General features: G+C 34.7%; 1 protein-coding gene across 1 annotated transcript in view; it reads left to right on the forward strand.

Moving 5' to 3' along the window:
- Window positions 1-18,369, forward strand: part of SRFBP1 (serum response factor binding protein 1) — a 53,431-nt gene that overhangs the window by 23,013 nt on the left and 12,049 nt on the right. Inside the window, exon 4 of the mRNA XM_060143471.1 lies at window positions 13,199-13,270. Coding sequence (XP_059999454.1) covers window positions 13,199-13,270 — 72 coding nt within the window. The remainder of the gene's footprint in view (window positions 1-13,198; window positions 13,271-18,369) is intronic.

An 18,369-nucleotide genomic window follows, 5' to 3' on the forward strand; every position in this document is an offset into this window, starting at 1 on the left:
TTTTTGTGTCAGTAATTATTTTCATATCTTGATGAAAATAATTTATAGTTAAAAGATGAATTCCGTTTAGTTTTTAGAATATGAAGATTTAACTTTAAACATGAAAGTCAAGTTGGAAGTAAAATGAGACTGTATAGTAGTCCCTTGTCTGTAGGCATGCCAAGACCCTCAGTGGGTGCATAAAATGGCAGATAGTACTCAATCCTATAAGTACTATGTTTTATCCTAAAAGTAAATACCTGTGATAAAGTTTAATTTATAAATTAGGCACAATAAGAGATTAATAATAAAATGGAACAATTTTAACAATATACTGTAATAAAAGTTATGTGAATGTGGTCTCTCTGTTTAATCAACCCCTTTAACTCTGCCAAAAATGTGGCAGAGGTTTCGTCATTGGCAAATGCAGCTTTTTCAGTAATTTTTATATCTTTCAGTCCAAACCTATTACTGAATCTGTGTAGTCATCCCTTACTTGCAGTAAAGCTAATGTCACTTGTTTCAGTGGATACCTGGCTGCAGTCTTCCTATAGGCTCAGTGCTTTCTGGTGCAGCACATGGCCGTCAGTTGGAACATGTTTTGTGTTCATGTCTTCCATCCACAGATTTAATGCCTTTTTTAACTGAGCACTTATCCGTGATTTTTGCAGTTTGAGGTGCAGCAGCAAAACTAGCCTGAATTTCTTTTTCTTCTTCACCATTTCATGGATTGAAGATTTGTTCTTACTGTGAATCTTAGCACCCTCAGCTTAGGATTTTTTTCTTACTAAGTCGAGAACTTCCACCTTTTCACTTAAAGAAAGCACTTTATCGCTTCTTTTTGGCATAATCGAATAGCCAGTGTCACTACTCCGAGGCTCTGTGATGCCTCAACAGTCAATTTGGTAGGAGATGGCTTCTGAGTGACTAACGGGCAAGAAACCTGGACAAAGGGATGATTGATGTACCAGGCAGGACAGGTCAAAATGGCACAAGATTTCATCGCACTACCCAGAACGGTGGTGCACAATTTAAAACTTATGAATTGTTTATTTCTGGAATTTTTTATTTTCGATCTGCTGTTTACCATGGGTAACTGAAACCACAGAAAGCAAAACTGCAGATAAGGGGAGACTACTGTACTATTTGTTGATATTTAGTAATTCTTTTAACTGGCTGCCAGCAAAAACCTGACACTGGTAAAATTTCCTATTATATCATCCTCATAATCAGCAACCTAAGTTAGCTTTTCCTGTTGTCTACCAGACCAGTTCTGATTCCTTGTGGGTATTAAAAGCTTTTTTATCAGTTGGCCTCTCTCTTCCTGACCATTTCTGTCTACGTTTCAATCAATATTATATCCCCTCCACATACTTTGTGCATTCCTGTTGTTAAGTTTCTGTAGCTTTATCTGATAACAAGGCAGAATTCACCGCCTCGTACATGCTCTTAACAAAACCAGAGCGAATCATTTTCACAGCCTTCACCATCCTCTGAAACAGTGATTTTGTTGGGGGAGGCAGAGGATAAATGGTCGAAGATGCATGCCTGGGGACATACATCATAATGAATGGGATGTTTGTGCGATTTGAGAAAGGTCCCGCAGTGATTCTGGGTATCGTTTTATTTTTTCCGCCATTGAGAGCGACAGCACTGAGGAGAAATTGCCTTGCTACTTCATCTTCATATGTATAGTACTTGGGTGATCAGTTTTTAACAGTCTATTGCAGTGCTTGCTCCTTTGTGTTATGTCAGGTCATTTGCATGTTATTTTGAAAATTAAACTCTACTCTTTCTGGTTATTTGTATTTTTAAACAATGCCTGATATTCTGCACAATAGAAGACTCTCAGTAACATATTTCAAATATTAATGTGCACATCTATTATAAATAGATATTTAAAGAGGTTATAGCAAAGTACCATTAAATTTTTCTAATCAAAATGAAGATAAATCTCTATCAAAGTTGTTTGGTAATTTTTTTGTTTCTTTTTCTTATACTCCATCTAATACTAATGCTAGAGACTTTATTATTAGTTCATTTTTAATTTCAGGTTTAAGAATTTGAGTTTCAAACAGTGAGTTTTTTGAACTAAAATCAACAGTATGTTGATAACTTTTAAGATGAGGAAGGGTATAATTACAACAGCAAAGAAGAATAAAGCCATTTGTGTTATTTCCTGAAATTTTTAACAAGTTGGGTTGATATTGTTTTCGTACCATTAACTAATTGTGTGTCATTGAGTCTGTTTCTTCATTTTAAAACTGGAAATAATTCATGTCTGACTTCTTTGCTGTGGGGATTAAATAAAATATGCAATATCAGTGTTCCTAGTATAGTACTCTTTTAATAAACTTTTTAAGATTTTGAATCTCTGTAGTCTTTCACTCCATATAAATAGCATAGATGAAATATTATTCAAGATAGCCATTGCCTTCAATACCATTTTTTTTAAGGTAGGCCCAAACTATTCAATGACAGAGTTCTTGAACAGAGATCTTTTGGAGATGTACTATACCACACAGTCCATCATCATTGTCCGTGTTGCATTGTGAATTTAGACCAGTGTTGAAATCATCCTTATTATTTTAGTTTGTACTGTAGGATACAAAAAATGAAAGTTTTACCTGATACTGTTTAGTTCTGTACTTTGCCGGAAAAGTTTGCACATTTTTATAATGTCATTTGAGAACCATCCTCAAGTCCAAAGTACTTTATTTCAGCTCAGCAAAAATATACTAGGTCTGTACTTCGTATGCCAAATACTGTGCTAGTTTATAGATATATAGAAATTAATATGGTGTTTGCCCTTGAGAAGCTTATAGTCTAATGAGAGACATGGACATGTAAACAGTTTCACTACAGTGTACAGAACACTGATAGATGTATTGGAGGAGCACCACTTAGTACTGCTTTGAGGATTCAAGGAAAACTTCCTGTAGCATGAAGCTGAGTCTTAAAAAGTGACTGACTGTAACAAGGTAAGAATGGAGACTTAAATTTATATTGCTTTATCGTGTTTGTTTTGTAAAGGAAATACTTGCAGGATCAAGAGATACAAAGTTTTTAGATTATTTTACTAGTTTACCTAAATGAAGTTATGTGTTAGGTGTGATAGCAATTTAGATTCACATATCAACCTGGTCAAATAATAAACTTGGATGAAAGACATAGTTATTAAATGTACTCTCTTGTAGTTCATTCAGCTCCTGAACAGGAGCAGTGTTTACTGGCAGGTCTGATTTATGCTATACCCAATACTGAGATAACTGAGATACTCAGTTTAACAATTTATAATGTCTAACAAGTAAAAATAACTTCAGTATCTATTCTGTTAACAAGTATTTTTGAACATTTACCAAATGACATGTTCTTTTTAGGCACTTATGATACACCTGAGGGGGGAAAAATAGAATTTCCTGGTCTTTTGTAACTTATTTTTCTGGGGGATTGGGGAAGATGACATAATAAATAAGCTACTTATGTATTATGTTAGTGGATGATATACTGTGGAAAAAATAGAGCAGGGTACGAAGGGTTAGGAGAGATGATATGAAGTAGTTTGATACATAAGTCTGGAGTGCAGAAGAGAGGTTTCGGCTGGAAAGAGACTTCTGGGAGTTGTTGACATGTATGTGATCTTTAAAGTCATGAAACTGAATGAAATCACTAAATCTTAGATAATAGTGAAGAGAAGAATAACAAGGACAGAATCTTGGTCTACTGTTAAGGTATTTAGTTAGAGGAAGAGCTAGCAAAGAAAGCTAAGAAAGAACAACCAATAGCATGGGTCCTGTAAGTCAAATAAAGAAAGTATATCAAGGAAAAAAGAGCAGTTAACTTACTGAAAGTTGGTAATAGGCCAAGGAAGGTAAGAGTCAGATGCTGTGGATATGTCGAGTAAGAGGAGCACTGAGGTCTGCTCATTAGATTTAGCAACGTGAAGATTGGTCAGTTTAACAAGAATAGCATTGGTGGGGTAAAAGCCTGCTTGAAGTGGCTTTAAGAGAAAATAAAGAGAATCTGGAGGTAGCAAGAATTGTCAAGTGTTATAATTAGGGTGACCATATGACTAGATTTCCTTGGTGTTCTGGTAATCATCACTTGTCCCAGCATTATTTTTAAAAGAGCCTCATTTCACTCTCAAATGGGTCCTGGTTTGAACAACAAATGATATGGTCAGTGTGGTTATAATTTGCTGTCATTACTCTGTTGGACACCCAAATTTGACCAGTAGTATCCTTTCTAAGCCAGCTTTTATGACTTTTTGAGAGAACTCAATTAGTTCTTCCTTTTCTGGCATAACAAAATTTTGCAGGGATTATACTTTTTCTGCCTCAGATCCATAATCAGCCATTTCTCTAAGAAGCCTTGTTTCATTTTAGTGACATTCAGAAACCAAGAATTGAATAGATCTTGATTGGGGAGAAAGGGAGTGAGAAAGGAAGGTGACCAGTTAGAGAAAGGCATTTCACGATAAAAATTTTAAAAGCAGATGGCCAGCCAAAGATACTGAGGTGGGAGAATAGGAAATTTATTCAGGGAATTCTGTGTAAAACTGAATGAATGGCATATGAGACTCCTAGAAAAAGTGTATTATGTAATATTAGAAAGAGGCATTGAGACCAGGTAATGAAAGACCAGACTTAAGTTCTTTGGCTTCATTCTGTATTCAAGACAGTGACAAAATGGGCCTTGGAGTTAACTGGTTCTGGAAGCAGGAAACCCAGTTATGCTATTATAATCCACACAATCAGTAATGAAGTTCTGAGCCTGTGGGTAGGATAACGGTAATCCAAAGGAGGGAACTAAATTCAACAGACACTACAGCAGAGAAAGTGGAAAGGGGGATGGGAGCATAACAGAAGCATGCCGAAGAGGCCCACAGTGTCAGATGACTCTGAGCTGTCTAACCTGAGTAGCAGAGGCTGGAGATGCCATTAATTACCATAGATAACACAGGAATAGGTGAAGGAGGAAGACAAAGATATTTTATTTGGAAAAATCCCTTGGCAATATGATGACAGAGTATAACCTTATTGAAGTTACATCTGGTACTGTATTTAGGAGACAGTAGAACAATATTTAGGAAATAAGGTTTTTGTTGTCACTGAAGGGTAACCATAATGAGATTCCCATCTGTGGAAAAGCATGAATTTGGATGTCAATAGGTCTCTCACGAGTTATTTCAGTTTCTTTATTTCAGAGAAGTGCATTTCTTGCCTCATTTCCAAATAGACAAGAAAAACCTCCAAGAATCCAGACTTTTCTTGGTACCTTGTAATTCCCTGGTATTGGGATTAACCCCTCATAATCTAAATATCATGTTCCAATTTTAATCACATTTTGGAAACTACAAACATGTTTTATATTTTACTGCGTTAAAAGCCCAATCTTAGAGCCAGTTGGAATTAATGTCAGCTTGATTAGTGCCTCCAAGTTACTTTTTGTCTTTACCCAGTGTCCCTCCCCACTGCCTGATACAGAATAGTTTGGTTGCAAACATACTTTCCCCACTCAGCCAGAGACAACATTACACTGGTTATATAGTTATAAGTCAGTATATTCATTTGTTCAAACAAAAGCCTTTGGAGAGAAGGAGACAGCCAAATATTCAAAATTGGGATTAACTAATTTCAATTAAATTTGCTCTTGAATATAAGCAAAGCAATAGCATCTGGCACAGTGTGAAATAAAGGAACTGAGATATATTCTGATGGATCTGGTTATTAGTGAATGGCTATCTTTAATGCAGGAAACTTGAGCAATGTTAGTTTAACGTGAAGAAGAAGGAATTTCTACTTTATCACCACTGACAGCAGGTTATGGCAAAAAGCAAACTGTGGGGATTCTAGTTTGAGCCCTATTGTAATACCTTGAATGAGTCTCTTAAACTTTATTAGGTTATCATTTTCTCTGCTTTAAAGTTGAGTGGTTGAGGGTCCCCAAGGTTAAGTGATTAACTAGAAGGATTCACAGGGCTCAAGGAAAAAAAAAACTTTTATACTCAGAGCAACAGTTTATTTCTGTTCAAGGATACAGATTAAAATCGGCAAAAGGAAAAGGCACATGGGGGGAAGTCCAGGAGAAATCAAGCATAAGCTTGTAGATGCCCTCTCCCAGTATAGTCGCATGGACACACTCCTAGCAGTGATGTGTGACAATACTTGCAGAGTGTTGCCAACCAGGGAAGCTCAGTTGAGCTTTGGTGTCAGGGTTTTTTTCGGGAGCCAGTCACATAGCCATGAATCACCTGCGTGACTCACCATAACTACTTAGACTCCAGCTCCCCAGAGTAGAGACATGATCACCATAAATCACATTGTTAGGGTAAACTGCCTCATCAACTTGGTAAGCCTGTGGCCCAAGGGCTCAGAACTTATTTCCTGGCCAAAGGCCAGTCCTTGAAGATAGGCCTTCTCAGGACTGTGCAGAGTTTGATCAGCCCAGGCCTGCTGAGTTAACCCTTTCCTACACAGGTATAGAATTATGTGAGAGCTGAAGTCCCCTATAATTCTGATCTTTATGAATGGATTAGTAACTCATAGCGTATATATTGTAAAGAAGTTAATGCTTTATTTCATCTTTGAGATGGATTGGATAGTTATAAATTTGAAACCTTAAATAAAAGAAACGAGTTATACTGATGCTAGAAATAAAGCTGGATTGAATGTCTAAAATAAAAGAATGTTTGTCTTATGCAAGTCAACACGGAGCCCTGCCTCACTGATGAATAAGCTTGCAAGTGGGAAGATGAAGATTTTCAGACTTGAGTTATTTTAAGGAAATCTAAGGGAAAAAAACTACTTAAGCTCAGTTTCAGAGCATTTGTTAGCATTAGCATTTGATTGGTGGCAAATTAGTTATTTTTAATTCCCCTTTGATGATAAATTTAAACATCTATTTTTATGAAAAATCTTTGCAGCATTTTTGTAAAGTAGCTCAAGTTTTACTTGTCCAGTTTAATGTGTCTCTCTTACACTCATTTTAAAGTTGTTTAGTGCAGTATTCCATATTTAGCATTTGTTACATAACTCAGGTATCTTCATTTTCCCATTGTTTTTTCTTGATCCATGGTTTTCTAATTGAGAATGGTTTTGTGTTTTTACTTTTGTCATTTTACTTTCTGTCAAACTTTAAAAGTGTTTAAAATTTTCTTTTTTAAGTTGAAATCTAGGTAGGTATTTTTTTCCAAAGTCCATAACGTATGACTTTGGTATAAAATTTGCAAATTACCATATGGAATAATGCATCTTATTCTGCATTTGAAATTGCAGAATTATTTGAAATGGTTAAATTCAATTTAAAGTACAGAAAACTCTAAAATTTAACAGAAATATTTTATCTGAAAAAAGGCACTGGAATTAGTTTCGTATGAAAGAAAGCCAAGTGTTCCTGTCTTAACCCTATATACTAGGAATGGCATAGTGTAAAATTATCATATAATCACTGAACTGGTGTCTTTTCTTTCACATTTTTATTGGTATTTTCTTAACCATGTTTAAGTCTACCTTTCTGCATTGAGTATGTTTAATGTCTTTGGAATAGGAACAGAGCTGCTGTGTAAAAATGTCTTTTGCTGGGTCTAGAAATGGATCTTAGTTTTCCAGTTCGTAATGAAATCTTTTCTCAGAAAGAGCAGTCTTGTCTTTTATGGCACCTGCCTGGCTTGTTAGCTAATGCAGTTTCCCAGCCATTCACAATATAATATCTACGTTTCAGTGAGTTCTTAAGTAGTATTTGGCCGTCTCCCACTATGAATAAAAATTATGGTAATGTAGAATACTTTTGAGCAGTAAGTCTTCTGTTTTGCAACACTCTAGTAGTCCTAGCTATTTTTTCTAGTATTTTATCTCTTCATCTTTGCTTTTCTAAAGAAAAAAACCCACATTGGCAACTAAAAATTCTTTGGAAATTCTGAATTTGACTTGTCTATTGGTAAGAGACTTTACTGACCTCTCACTAAGAAATAGGCATTTAAAATTTTTTCACTCTGGTCCATTTCTGTTGAACAGATGTATTGATATCATTATACTAGGATCAAATAGTCAAAGGTGGATAAGAGACCATTCTCACCCTTGAAGAACTTACACTCTGGGCTCTTCATTCCATTTTCCCATAAAGAAAGTGAAAGATTAAGCTTAGTATAAGCATAAATTATTCTCTGACTGTTTTATGTAGTTCCTCAGACCTTTTGACCAGATGGCTTACTACCTAACCATGTTCAAGCTAGCTTAAGCAGAAGTGTTCCCAACAAGCTGGTTCCAACTACTTCCTCTTCTGAGTAGTTAGCCAGAAACCTGGCATTGTTGCAACTCTTTCATGTCCAAGCCTCTAAATACCATTTGTCTTTTAGGGTTCTCTACGTTTTACCTAAATGAGGGCTTTTTGGAGTTTTATCCACAAAGCTTGCAATCTTATGTGCTTTTCAAACTCTTGTGGGAAGCCATTCATTTATAACGAAGAGAGTAGATGTATTGTCAGGTAAGGTACCACAGCCGCAAATCCAGTAAAACATCCATCATCCAAGGCATTCTTTGAAAACTGTGAATTACTTCAGATCTTTAAAAAAAAATAAATTCCCACTATCCCCTGCAGTTTATATTACTGATCTATTAGACCCTAGTGAATTTTGCTGTAGCAACCGGCTTTCATAATCAGTTTGAAGGGTAATTTATTCTTAAAATATGAGTAAATGAAATTTTGTGGCTAAATTATAACCTATCATGAGAACTACTAAGTCCAATCCAAGAATAATGAGAATAGTTGTTTAAGACTTCTTCCTTTAAATGTGTGTTAGATATTCTGAGTCAGAATGTATATAAATTTAGAATTTGGAGCAATTAAGAGATGATTTGAAAGTCCTGGCAGTTTACCATGAACTTGTCAAGTAGACTGCATAGCAGACTCTTAGAAGGATTGAGAAAGGCTGTGGGTTAAATTTCGTCTTACATGCTGAAGGGAATACTAACATTGGAGGTGCTGTCTATCCATTTGGAATAACACATCAAAGAGTCTTATTCTGAAAGGCAGTTCCTGATCTCTTCTGAATAAAAGTGTAGGGAGGGAAGAATAACTTCATAATATATATTTTATTGCAGTTTTTGCCTTGTCTGATAAACTGCTTGATTTATTAAATTCCTCAGTGTCTAATTAGGATAGTTCTGAACCAAAATTCTAGTTATGGCACAGCATTCCTGTCCATACAGTTTTGTTGTTTAAGCACCATTTAAAAATTTTATATGAACTATGTCATAGGAGATAGCATTCCCTTTTAATGACACATATGTTTATATTTAAAATTAAGGTAAAAATGAATTGACCCAAAATACTGAAGTATGAGTGGGGTGATAAAGAAAGTTTAAGCCATCCAAATGCATCTAGATTTTACTTTTATGGTTTTAAGGCAAGTATTTAATTCTGGGCATTATTTATGGTATATGGTGCTTGTCCAAATAATATGGTGTAATGAATTATTTTATAATATGAAGATTGGTGGGAGATAAAACGTATGTATATTAGTTTTCTAGTGCTGTTGTAACAAGTTAACACAAATTTAGCAGCTAAAAACAACACAGATTTATTATCTTACAGTTCTGGGAGTCAGAAGTTTTAAACCAAGATGTCGACAGAATTGTATCCCTTGTGGAGACTCTTTCAGGTTTTAGAGGTCACCTGTGTTCGTTGACTCATGGCCCCTTCCTCCGTCTTCAAGGCCAACAGCACAGCATCTTTAGTTCTCAGTACCTCAGTATCTCTCCCTTTTTCTCCTCTTTCTCTAACTCATACCCTTCTGCTTCCCTCTTAGGAGGAGCCTTGTGGTTACGTTAGGCCCACTCTGGGTAATCCAGGATCCCCATTTTAGGATCCTTAACTTAAATACATAATAAAGTCTCTTTGGCCATGTAAGGTAACTTATTCACAGGCTCTGAGCATGAGGACAAAGTTTATGTGTTATTCTTTCTCCTGTGCCCCCACATTTCTTTTAATTCTAGCTCTGCAGATACATACTCACCATCAGTTCTTTTACCAAAATTATCTCTTGCTGGCTGAACTCCTCCTCTAGAAGATTCCTCTGGACAAACACGTGTACTGTATTTCCTGAATTTTTGCAAGTTCAAAACTATTTTTTCTAGACCTGATTCTTTAGAGCTATGTGACTGTAAAATTCTTGGCTTACACTTGCTTATATTGAAAATGCTGCTCCATACTTATTTTTATTTTGTTCTTGATATCTGACACCAGCTCAGTTTTTTCACCCTTATAACTAAATTGATCTTTTTGGCCACGAGCTCTGAAGATTTTTTTCCTTTGTCTTTAAAGTCTAATAGTTTTACCAGAATAGGGTTTCATTATTGATTGTTCCAGGTCTCTTTAAGCTAGGTACATAGTAAAACCCTTTTGTTAAATTCTTTGGTTGTTTTTTTCCAGAAAGTTGTTTTAGAACTATAGTTTTAAGTACTGGCTTTTGTCTATTGTTTTTCTCCTTCAGAGACTCCAATTACATGTATGTGGGATTATCCTTTGCCATTTTCTTTCTGTCCTTTTTCTTTATCTTTTTTTCATTTTCTTGTCTTTCTTCAGTGTTTTCTTGCCTTTCTTCAGTGTTCCTTATTGAATTTTTCTTTAAATCTGTTCTCTCTTTCTGAGATAGGTTTTCTTTTCTTGCATTTTATTTCCTAAGCTTTATCAACTGTTGATGCACTTCTGTGTTTTACCTGTTTCTCTTCTACAGTGTTTTAATTTCTCATTTTGCAAGTTTTTTTGTTATAGGCCCCAACTATTTGTTTGAGGCTCCCTAATGAAGTTTGCAGGGTTATGTTACAGTTGTCTTTTTGATGTTTAATTTTTAGGAGAGAATCAGATAAAATATTTTGATTTACGTTTTCTTTTTTCTTCTTAAATTAATTTTATATGAATTTGACTTTTTTTTCTTTTCTGAACTGTAGACGTTTCTTATACAGGGCCCACCTTATGTCAGTATGGCAAAGTGACATTTTTTTAGCGGATAATGAGAAGGAGGACTTGGTTTACATGTATTTTCTTTTGTCTCTGTAGTGTCCTTAATTTCTCTTTCTTTCCTTTACCTACACTGTTATCCCTAAAGGGAAGTGCACGACCCCTAATTATCTAATTCTCCTCAAAGCAGTGCTTCTTGAGGCTGTCGCCTTCAAAATCACTCACTTTCAAGCCCTTCCTTCTCTGTAGTGCTGTGAATTACCAAGTCTGAGACTTGTGTTCAACACTTTGACCTTTTGTAGTACTTTTTGCTTTCTTGTGGAGCTTTTTGTCTGTCATTAATGCATGTCCTTCACTCCACTCTCTTCTTTTCCTCCTAGTATCTTAGTCTTTCATTCTCTGGCTCTGTAAATTCATAAGCTTATAGCAGCAGTGAGAGCTGTTGAATTTGGTGTTAGTTTCTCTGCTTATAGGTATTTATCTACTAATAATGCTGAGGGCACGGTTCATGTTTGGTTTTATTTGTACTCCTTGTTGAATTTATTGTTTTGGAGGGAATATGTGGGTGGGTTGAGATTTAGGTAGTATCATTACCATCTGCACTTACTTAAGTTCATTTTAGCAATAAAATTTAACCAATTCACTCTTTAGGCTGATTTTTGTCTTACAGAGTAAAGAAAGGTGCTTATAGCCAGTCATTGACAAATGTGGGGCAAGTCTTAAAATCTGGATTTTTAACTATAATTTAAATAGCTTTATTAACTTGAAACTGCTTAAGGGAGGCCATCTCCTAAATTAGCTCATCAAACTTAAAGACATTTTCAGCCAAATTATGTCACATAATGAATTTTTTTATATATACACACATATACAATTTTAAAATGAGTCCATCATTTATGTACTTTTTATATGGATTTGTTTTACGTACACATTTTTCACATTTATATTAGTGTACACAAAATGAAATTGAGTTTTTACTCTCAGAAACAGTGCTTTCTGATCTTTTTGACATTGGATCATCATTATCAATATTTGATATTTTTTTCCCATTCTACTCTTCTTCCAAAACTCCAATATAGCTCTTTAATATAGAATCTGTGGTAATTTTTCAGAAGGAGTTACACAAACCAGTATGTACAAGGATAGTCATCACATTCTTATTTATAAAAAGATCAAAACTCAGAAAATGTATTAATGTCCAGTAATAAGAATTTGATTAAATAAATAAGAGCAAAAAAACCAAAAATAGACATTTGCCCTGTTATTAAATAAAGCTAGTTTACAAAATACTATGGTCCTGTTTTTGTTTAAAGTATAATTTAAATATCATTTTCACTTAATGTTTGCAGTTTTGTCACATCACATATCCACCTTACTGTCACTCAGTGTTGTTTTAAAATCAACTGATTTTTCTATTTAGCTTTCTTCTAGACAATAATAAAAAAAGTTCATTTTTTATGCGTATTAGAATAACTTGATAACTATTAATGTAGAAAAATTGCATTTTCATATGATCTAAAGTCATCCTTCATTCCCTTAGTGGAATGCATATCAAACTTAAATTCTTTTAAAGAAGCTTGTAGAAGGGTGTATAATAAAATTATAACCATGTAAACATTACTGGTAATTTTACTTATTTTTCTTTCTGTTTTTCTGTGTTTTTTAACTTTCTAAAATAAATGTGGGTTAATTCCTTCCATAATAGAAAAGTGTTTTGTGGGTTAGATTTTTTTTTTTTTTTTTCGGTACACGGGCCTCTCAGTGTTGTGGCCTCTCCCGGTGCGGAGCAGAGGCTCTGGACGTGCAGGCTCAGCGGCCATGGCTCACGGGCCCAGCCGCTCCACGGCATGTGGGATCTTCCCGGACCGGGACACGAACCCGTGTTCCCTGCATCGGCAGGCGGACTCTCAACCACCGCGCCACCAGGGAAGCCCAGATTTGCCGTGGAGCAGCTGGGCCCGTGAGCCATGGCCGCTGAGCCTGCGCGTCCGGAGCCTCTGCTCCGCACCGGGAGAGGCCACAACACTGAGAGGCCCGTGTACCGAAAAAAATATATATATATGTAAGTGTTTCTCTGTAAATCTCTACATTTCTTTTTAAATTGATAGAATTGCCAATGTCCTGAAATGTCATTAAAATAAGTAGTAGTTTCTTTAAATAATGGATTTCTTAAAAGCACATGGGAAGGAATTTCTCATATAATAATGACAGTTTAAAATAAGGCTCATAACTAAAATTAGTTTGTTTTATTCTTTTACAGGAGTTGAAACCTGATATAGTAACTAAATCTGCTCTTGGTGATGATATCAACTTTGAAAAAATCTGCAAAAAGGTACTTCTGCCAGGGGTTGTATTTCTTTTAGGAAAAGTTCCTTATTTGTATTGTTGACCTACTTTTTTCCTTTCACTTTTTTCCTTGAAGAGAAAACTTACCAAAAGCCAGTTACTAAAAAATCAATCAATCAGTCAATCAGTCACCTGCCAGTTACTATTAGTGTACAATGATTTCTCCCCATTTGAGCTCTACTACTGCCACCAAAAATTATTTTTATGGTAATTTATGAATTTTGCTTCGCTGTGATACCACACCCTCAAGGACCTTAAAGGTATGTTGAAGTTAATGTGGCATTTGTGTGTTAGATAGCAGTTAGTCTGTTAATCTTACAAATCAGAATAGAGACTCTTTATTTTTATTCTTTCTAAATAGTTTTTATGAACATTTTATTTAATCCCTGCATTTACCCTATGAAAATTATTTTTACCCCCTTTTTGTAAGTAAGGAAACTGAAGCTCAGAAAGAATAAAGTGAGCTAATTAAGGGTATGCCACTCTTAGGTGCACAGTTAGGACTTTCACCCAGATCTTCTGCTCCTTGCATTTGCGTCACTTGCTTCATCCTTAGTATTTCCTCTTTTTTATTTCTACCCACTTTGCTAAAGGCTATGTGACAGTTCCACCAGAGAACAGATTTTTGGATTAATTAATTTTTATAACTCTATTACATTTCTTTTTTCACTTTTATTCACATTTGCTCTAATCTGTATTATTTCTTCCTCTTGAATTTGTGCTTACTTTGCTCTTTCTCTAGTTTCTTAACGTGGAAGCTTAAATTACTGATTTAGACCTTTCTTTTTTCCTAATATAAGCATTTAATGCTATAAATATCCCTCTAAGCACTGCTTTAGCTACATCTTATAAATATGATATATTTTATTTTCTTTGAGTTTAAAATGTTTTAAATTTCCCTTGAAATTTCACCTTTAACCTATGGTTTAATTAGAAGTACGTTGTTTAATTTCTGAACAATTGGGGGTTTCCAGGTATCTTTTCATTAGTTTTCTTTATGATCCATATGCATACTCTTTATGATTTTTATTCTTTTAACTTTATTATTTGTCTAGAGTATGGCTTATCTTGGTGAATATTTCATGTGCACCTGAAAACAATATTATTATTTTGGGATCAGTGTCCTATAAATGTTATTTAGGTCCAACTGATTGATGGTGTTGTTCAGGTGATTTACATCTTTACTGACTTTCTACCTACTTGTTTTATTGTTGACTAAGAGACGTGTGTTGGAATCTCCAACTGTAAATGTCAAGTTTCCTATTCCAGCCTTAAGGAAAAAAATACTCTGATTCTACATTTATGTACACTAGCACTCACCTCTCTGCAATTCACTGATTTTAGCCATGTTAAATTTTAAAGCATTTTATTGTAAGAAGGCCAGAACATGAAAGTTTTTGTATGTTTCAGGGGAGGGAAGATTTGTTGTCACAGTCCTTGTTAGGAAGGCAACACCAAAGTCATGAGCGTAATTTTACAAACAGCTTCCTTATTTTATACTAACATGATTTTACAGTAAATATTCTTATTTTATAGCATTCATTCATAGAGAGGAAAAAATTTTAGTTCTGGTATAGTTTTTAACTTGTGTCTTGGTGTATCTATATTTCTGACAAAATAATGATGTTAAATACAATAGTGGTAGTTGTATAAAAATATGGTAGAACATATTTGTTTTCTCTTGAGAGTTTAAAAAAATAATAATTTAAGGTTTTTACCAGAAAAAATTTTTTGAATTTTCTGGTTGCTGCATTCTAAAAGTATTTCAATAATATTTAATTTGTGATGAGAATAAAAAGCAATTTATTTTTAGTTGGCTAATACTATGTTTCCATTTAAATTTCAACACTAAAACTTGACAATATTATTTAATTTTAACTTGAAATATCCAAAATAAAATATCCTTTGTCTTTTTTTTTTTTTTAACTTTTCAGTCAGATTTTTTTCACTTTGGAAGGTTACTGTTAGTTGATGTGTGTGTAATATTTGTAGCATCAGGTTTTTTTAGGGTATCTTCTTTCATTTACAACCCTTTGTTAAACCTTCCATTGTGTAAAATGTCATCCTAAAAATGGGGAAATGTGTCTATATTCGCTTATCCATTTTTATTTTGTAATAGTAAATTCATTTGCATATTACTATATTTGTAGTCATGAGATTTATAATATTCACATAGAAAGTTTAGGATCTAACTGAAATATTGTCAAGCAAAACCTGATTGCATTTCTGCCCTTTTGGTATCTTCCTCCAAACAGAAGGAAGGAAAGGGAGGTGGAGAAGGAGAAAAGGAAAACAGTTCTGTTTCATCAGAGTTCTCGATGGAACCCTTGAGGATTTAGAGCCAAGGGAAATTGCCTTGCTTAAAATGATTTCAGATTCCTCCCAAGCTATTTGATTTCAACTACTTTGCTACTGTTTTATGTCATTTGTGGTATTCTTTGATTGGATTCATGTTCTGTATCAAAATATGTTAATAAATTAAACCTCTGGAATAAAAATGAGGCAAGTAGCAGTGTCATGGAGAGAAGACTGATTAGTTTGCCATAGGAAGGGTGGTTAGTGAAAGATGACCAAAGAGGAAATAAGGCTATTATATAGAGCTCTGTACATTTGAAGCTGTCTGACCATCAGAATAGAGCAGAACAAACTAATTTGTGTAACTTCTTAGAGCTTGCACAGTTCTTCCATATACATTATTACCTCAATTGATCTTACAACAATGATCTCATATGGAAAACATTCATGTGTGCACATGCATGTGTGTACATGTGTGTGTAGTAATACTAGTGGTGTCTTCATTTTCCAAATTTAGAAAGGGGTTAGAAAGATTAAGTAGCCAGTTAATATTTGTACGAGAGTTTTAAAGCTAGAGAGTTTGGGGACTAGAACTGTGATATTTCCAGACAATTATTGCCAGAATTTCAAGGGCTTCTCAATTCAAAACATCTGTTATATGCAGAGCAATCAGCTAAGCACTATGGAAAAAAGGAAGGAAATAGAACACAGTTATATTAAACAACTACAGGATGAGAGGAAGCAAATTAATATTTGTTAACATCTACCAGTTGCCTGACTTGTTAGATGCTTTATACACGTTAGCTTTCTCAGGGAAGATGATGATAATCTCATTTAACAGATGAGACAACGGGCCCAGAAAGGTAAAATATACCGATGGTCATAGGTAGTCAGTAGGAAATGTCAGATCCAAGTTCTAAACCCAGGTCTCTGCCTACAAAATGAAAGTTTAGGACAAAAGGATGGAATAAGTTCCATATGTGTAAGACTGCATTTTGGAAATCATGGTGTTGTAGGGATTTTAAGAGTTCATTGAATACAGAAAAGTCTCCCATTCTCTTATAAATGTGGACTCTAAGCCATATTTTGCTTTGTTTGCCACAGTTCTTCTGATCCAGCTGAATAGACTGTTTCTTATTATATCTCTGAATGTTTTTAATAAATACAAATATGAATGTGTTGGTTTATATCATTAGGTAAAACCTGGAATTGAATTTAAGTCCAGTTAATGATAAAAGTATCTTACTAGCATTCTACCTGTACTAGTTCATTTAGCGTCAGTTTGTTTTAAGGCAACATTTCAAAGGAATGAACATGGTGTGTAAGAGAGCTTTTTCATTTTTAGACCCTTGTTTATATTTACATGTACATTCTCAAAATTCTTTTCAAAATTGAACACCAAATACTTTGTGTTCACAGTAAATACCCATATGCCAAAATAAAATGTGTCCATTAAAAAGTGAGGTGTTTTCCTTTTTTAATTTAATTTATTTGAAATGGAAGAAACTGGAGGTGTATGAAAACCACAGTTTCCTGAGAATTTTCCAAGGCAAACACTGTGTCAACTTCAAGTAATGAAAGCTGTGGTTTCCTTCATATCCCCCAATATTGTGAAGATTGTTTCATGCATGTGTAAAAACTATTTGTTAATAGCGATTACTTAGCCTTTTAAGCTTCAAAATAATTTTATTTAAATTTAAGAAGTATGGCTGTATTTGAATTCTTTTATAAACCTCCACATTTTCAGTCTCTCCTATGAAGTTTATCACATTCTACCTTGGGTTAGTTATTTGTGCATTTGTTGTAACCTTTTAAATTAGTGCAAGATCATGAACCTCAAAAGATGGTGTTTGTGTCCTTATGTGTAAGACTGTGCCTTCACATAATGCATATTTATGTAAATATAAATATCTGTAAATATAAAGAGGGAGAAACTAAGTGAGGAAGGAAGATGGACAGGAAAGAAGTAAGGAAGGATAAAGAATTTTTTTACGCTGGCCTCTCATTGCTGTGGCCTCTCCCGTTGCGGAGCACAGGCTCCGGACGTGCAGGCTCAGCGGCCATGGCTCACGGGCCCAGCCGCTCCGTGGCATGTGGGATCTTCCTGGACCGGGGCACGAACCCATGTCCCCTGCATCGGCAGGCGGACTCTCAACCACTGTGCCACCAGGGAAGCCCAAGGATAAAGAATTTGAAGTCCCTCATGATAGGGACTGTTGTACTGACTCTTGTGAGTTCCTACACTTAAGCTCAGTGGCTTAAGCAAAATGTAGACATCTCGCATTGCGGCAGAGACCCAAAACACTGCCAACGGTAAAAACCTGAGCCCTCTTGATTAACAAGCCTCTTTTCTTATGTTTATATTTAATTTCTTTACAAAAAGATTTGAGGGAGGCTTGGAGTTGGGTCACAAAATGAGGGAAAGTTATCTTGAATAGTTTAGAAGAAAACTCGTTGAGAATACTAGACTGAATTCAGAAACCTGACTTTGAATTCTAGCTTGTTCCTAACTGGCTAAGTGGTCTTGAAATCAAGTCAATACTGTTAGTCTAATTGTTAGATAAAATCTTTGGTCTATATTCCCTTTACCTCTAACCTCTTGTTAAAATTTGAACTTAAAAAATTAAATGAATGATTTCTAATTGCTTTCTTAAGAATAAAATTAAAGAAAGGTTTAAAGTGTTAAATTTGACAAATTTTTATTAGAGAAATTTAAACATTTATTTAAATGATTGCTGTAATTTATAAAATTTGGTATTTTTAACTAAAACTTTTTCCAAATCAAACATT

This window comes from Lagenorhynchus albirostris, chromosome 3 (genome assembly GCF_949774975.1).
Source record: "Lagenorhynchus albirostris chromosome 3, mLagAlb1.1, whole genome shotgun sequence".
NCBI lineage: Eukaryota > Metazoa > Chordata > Mammalia > Artiodactyla > Delphinidae > Lagenorhynchus > Lagenorhynchus albirostris.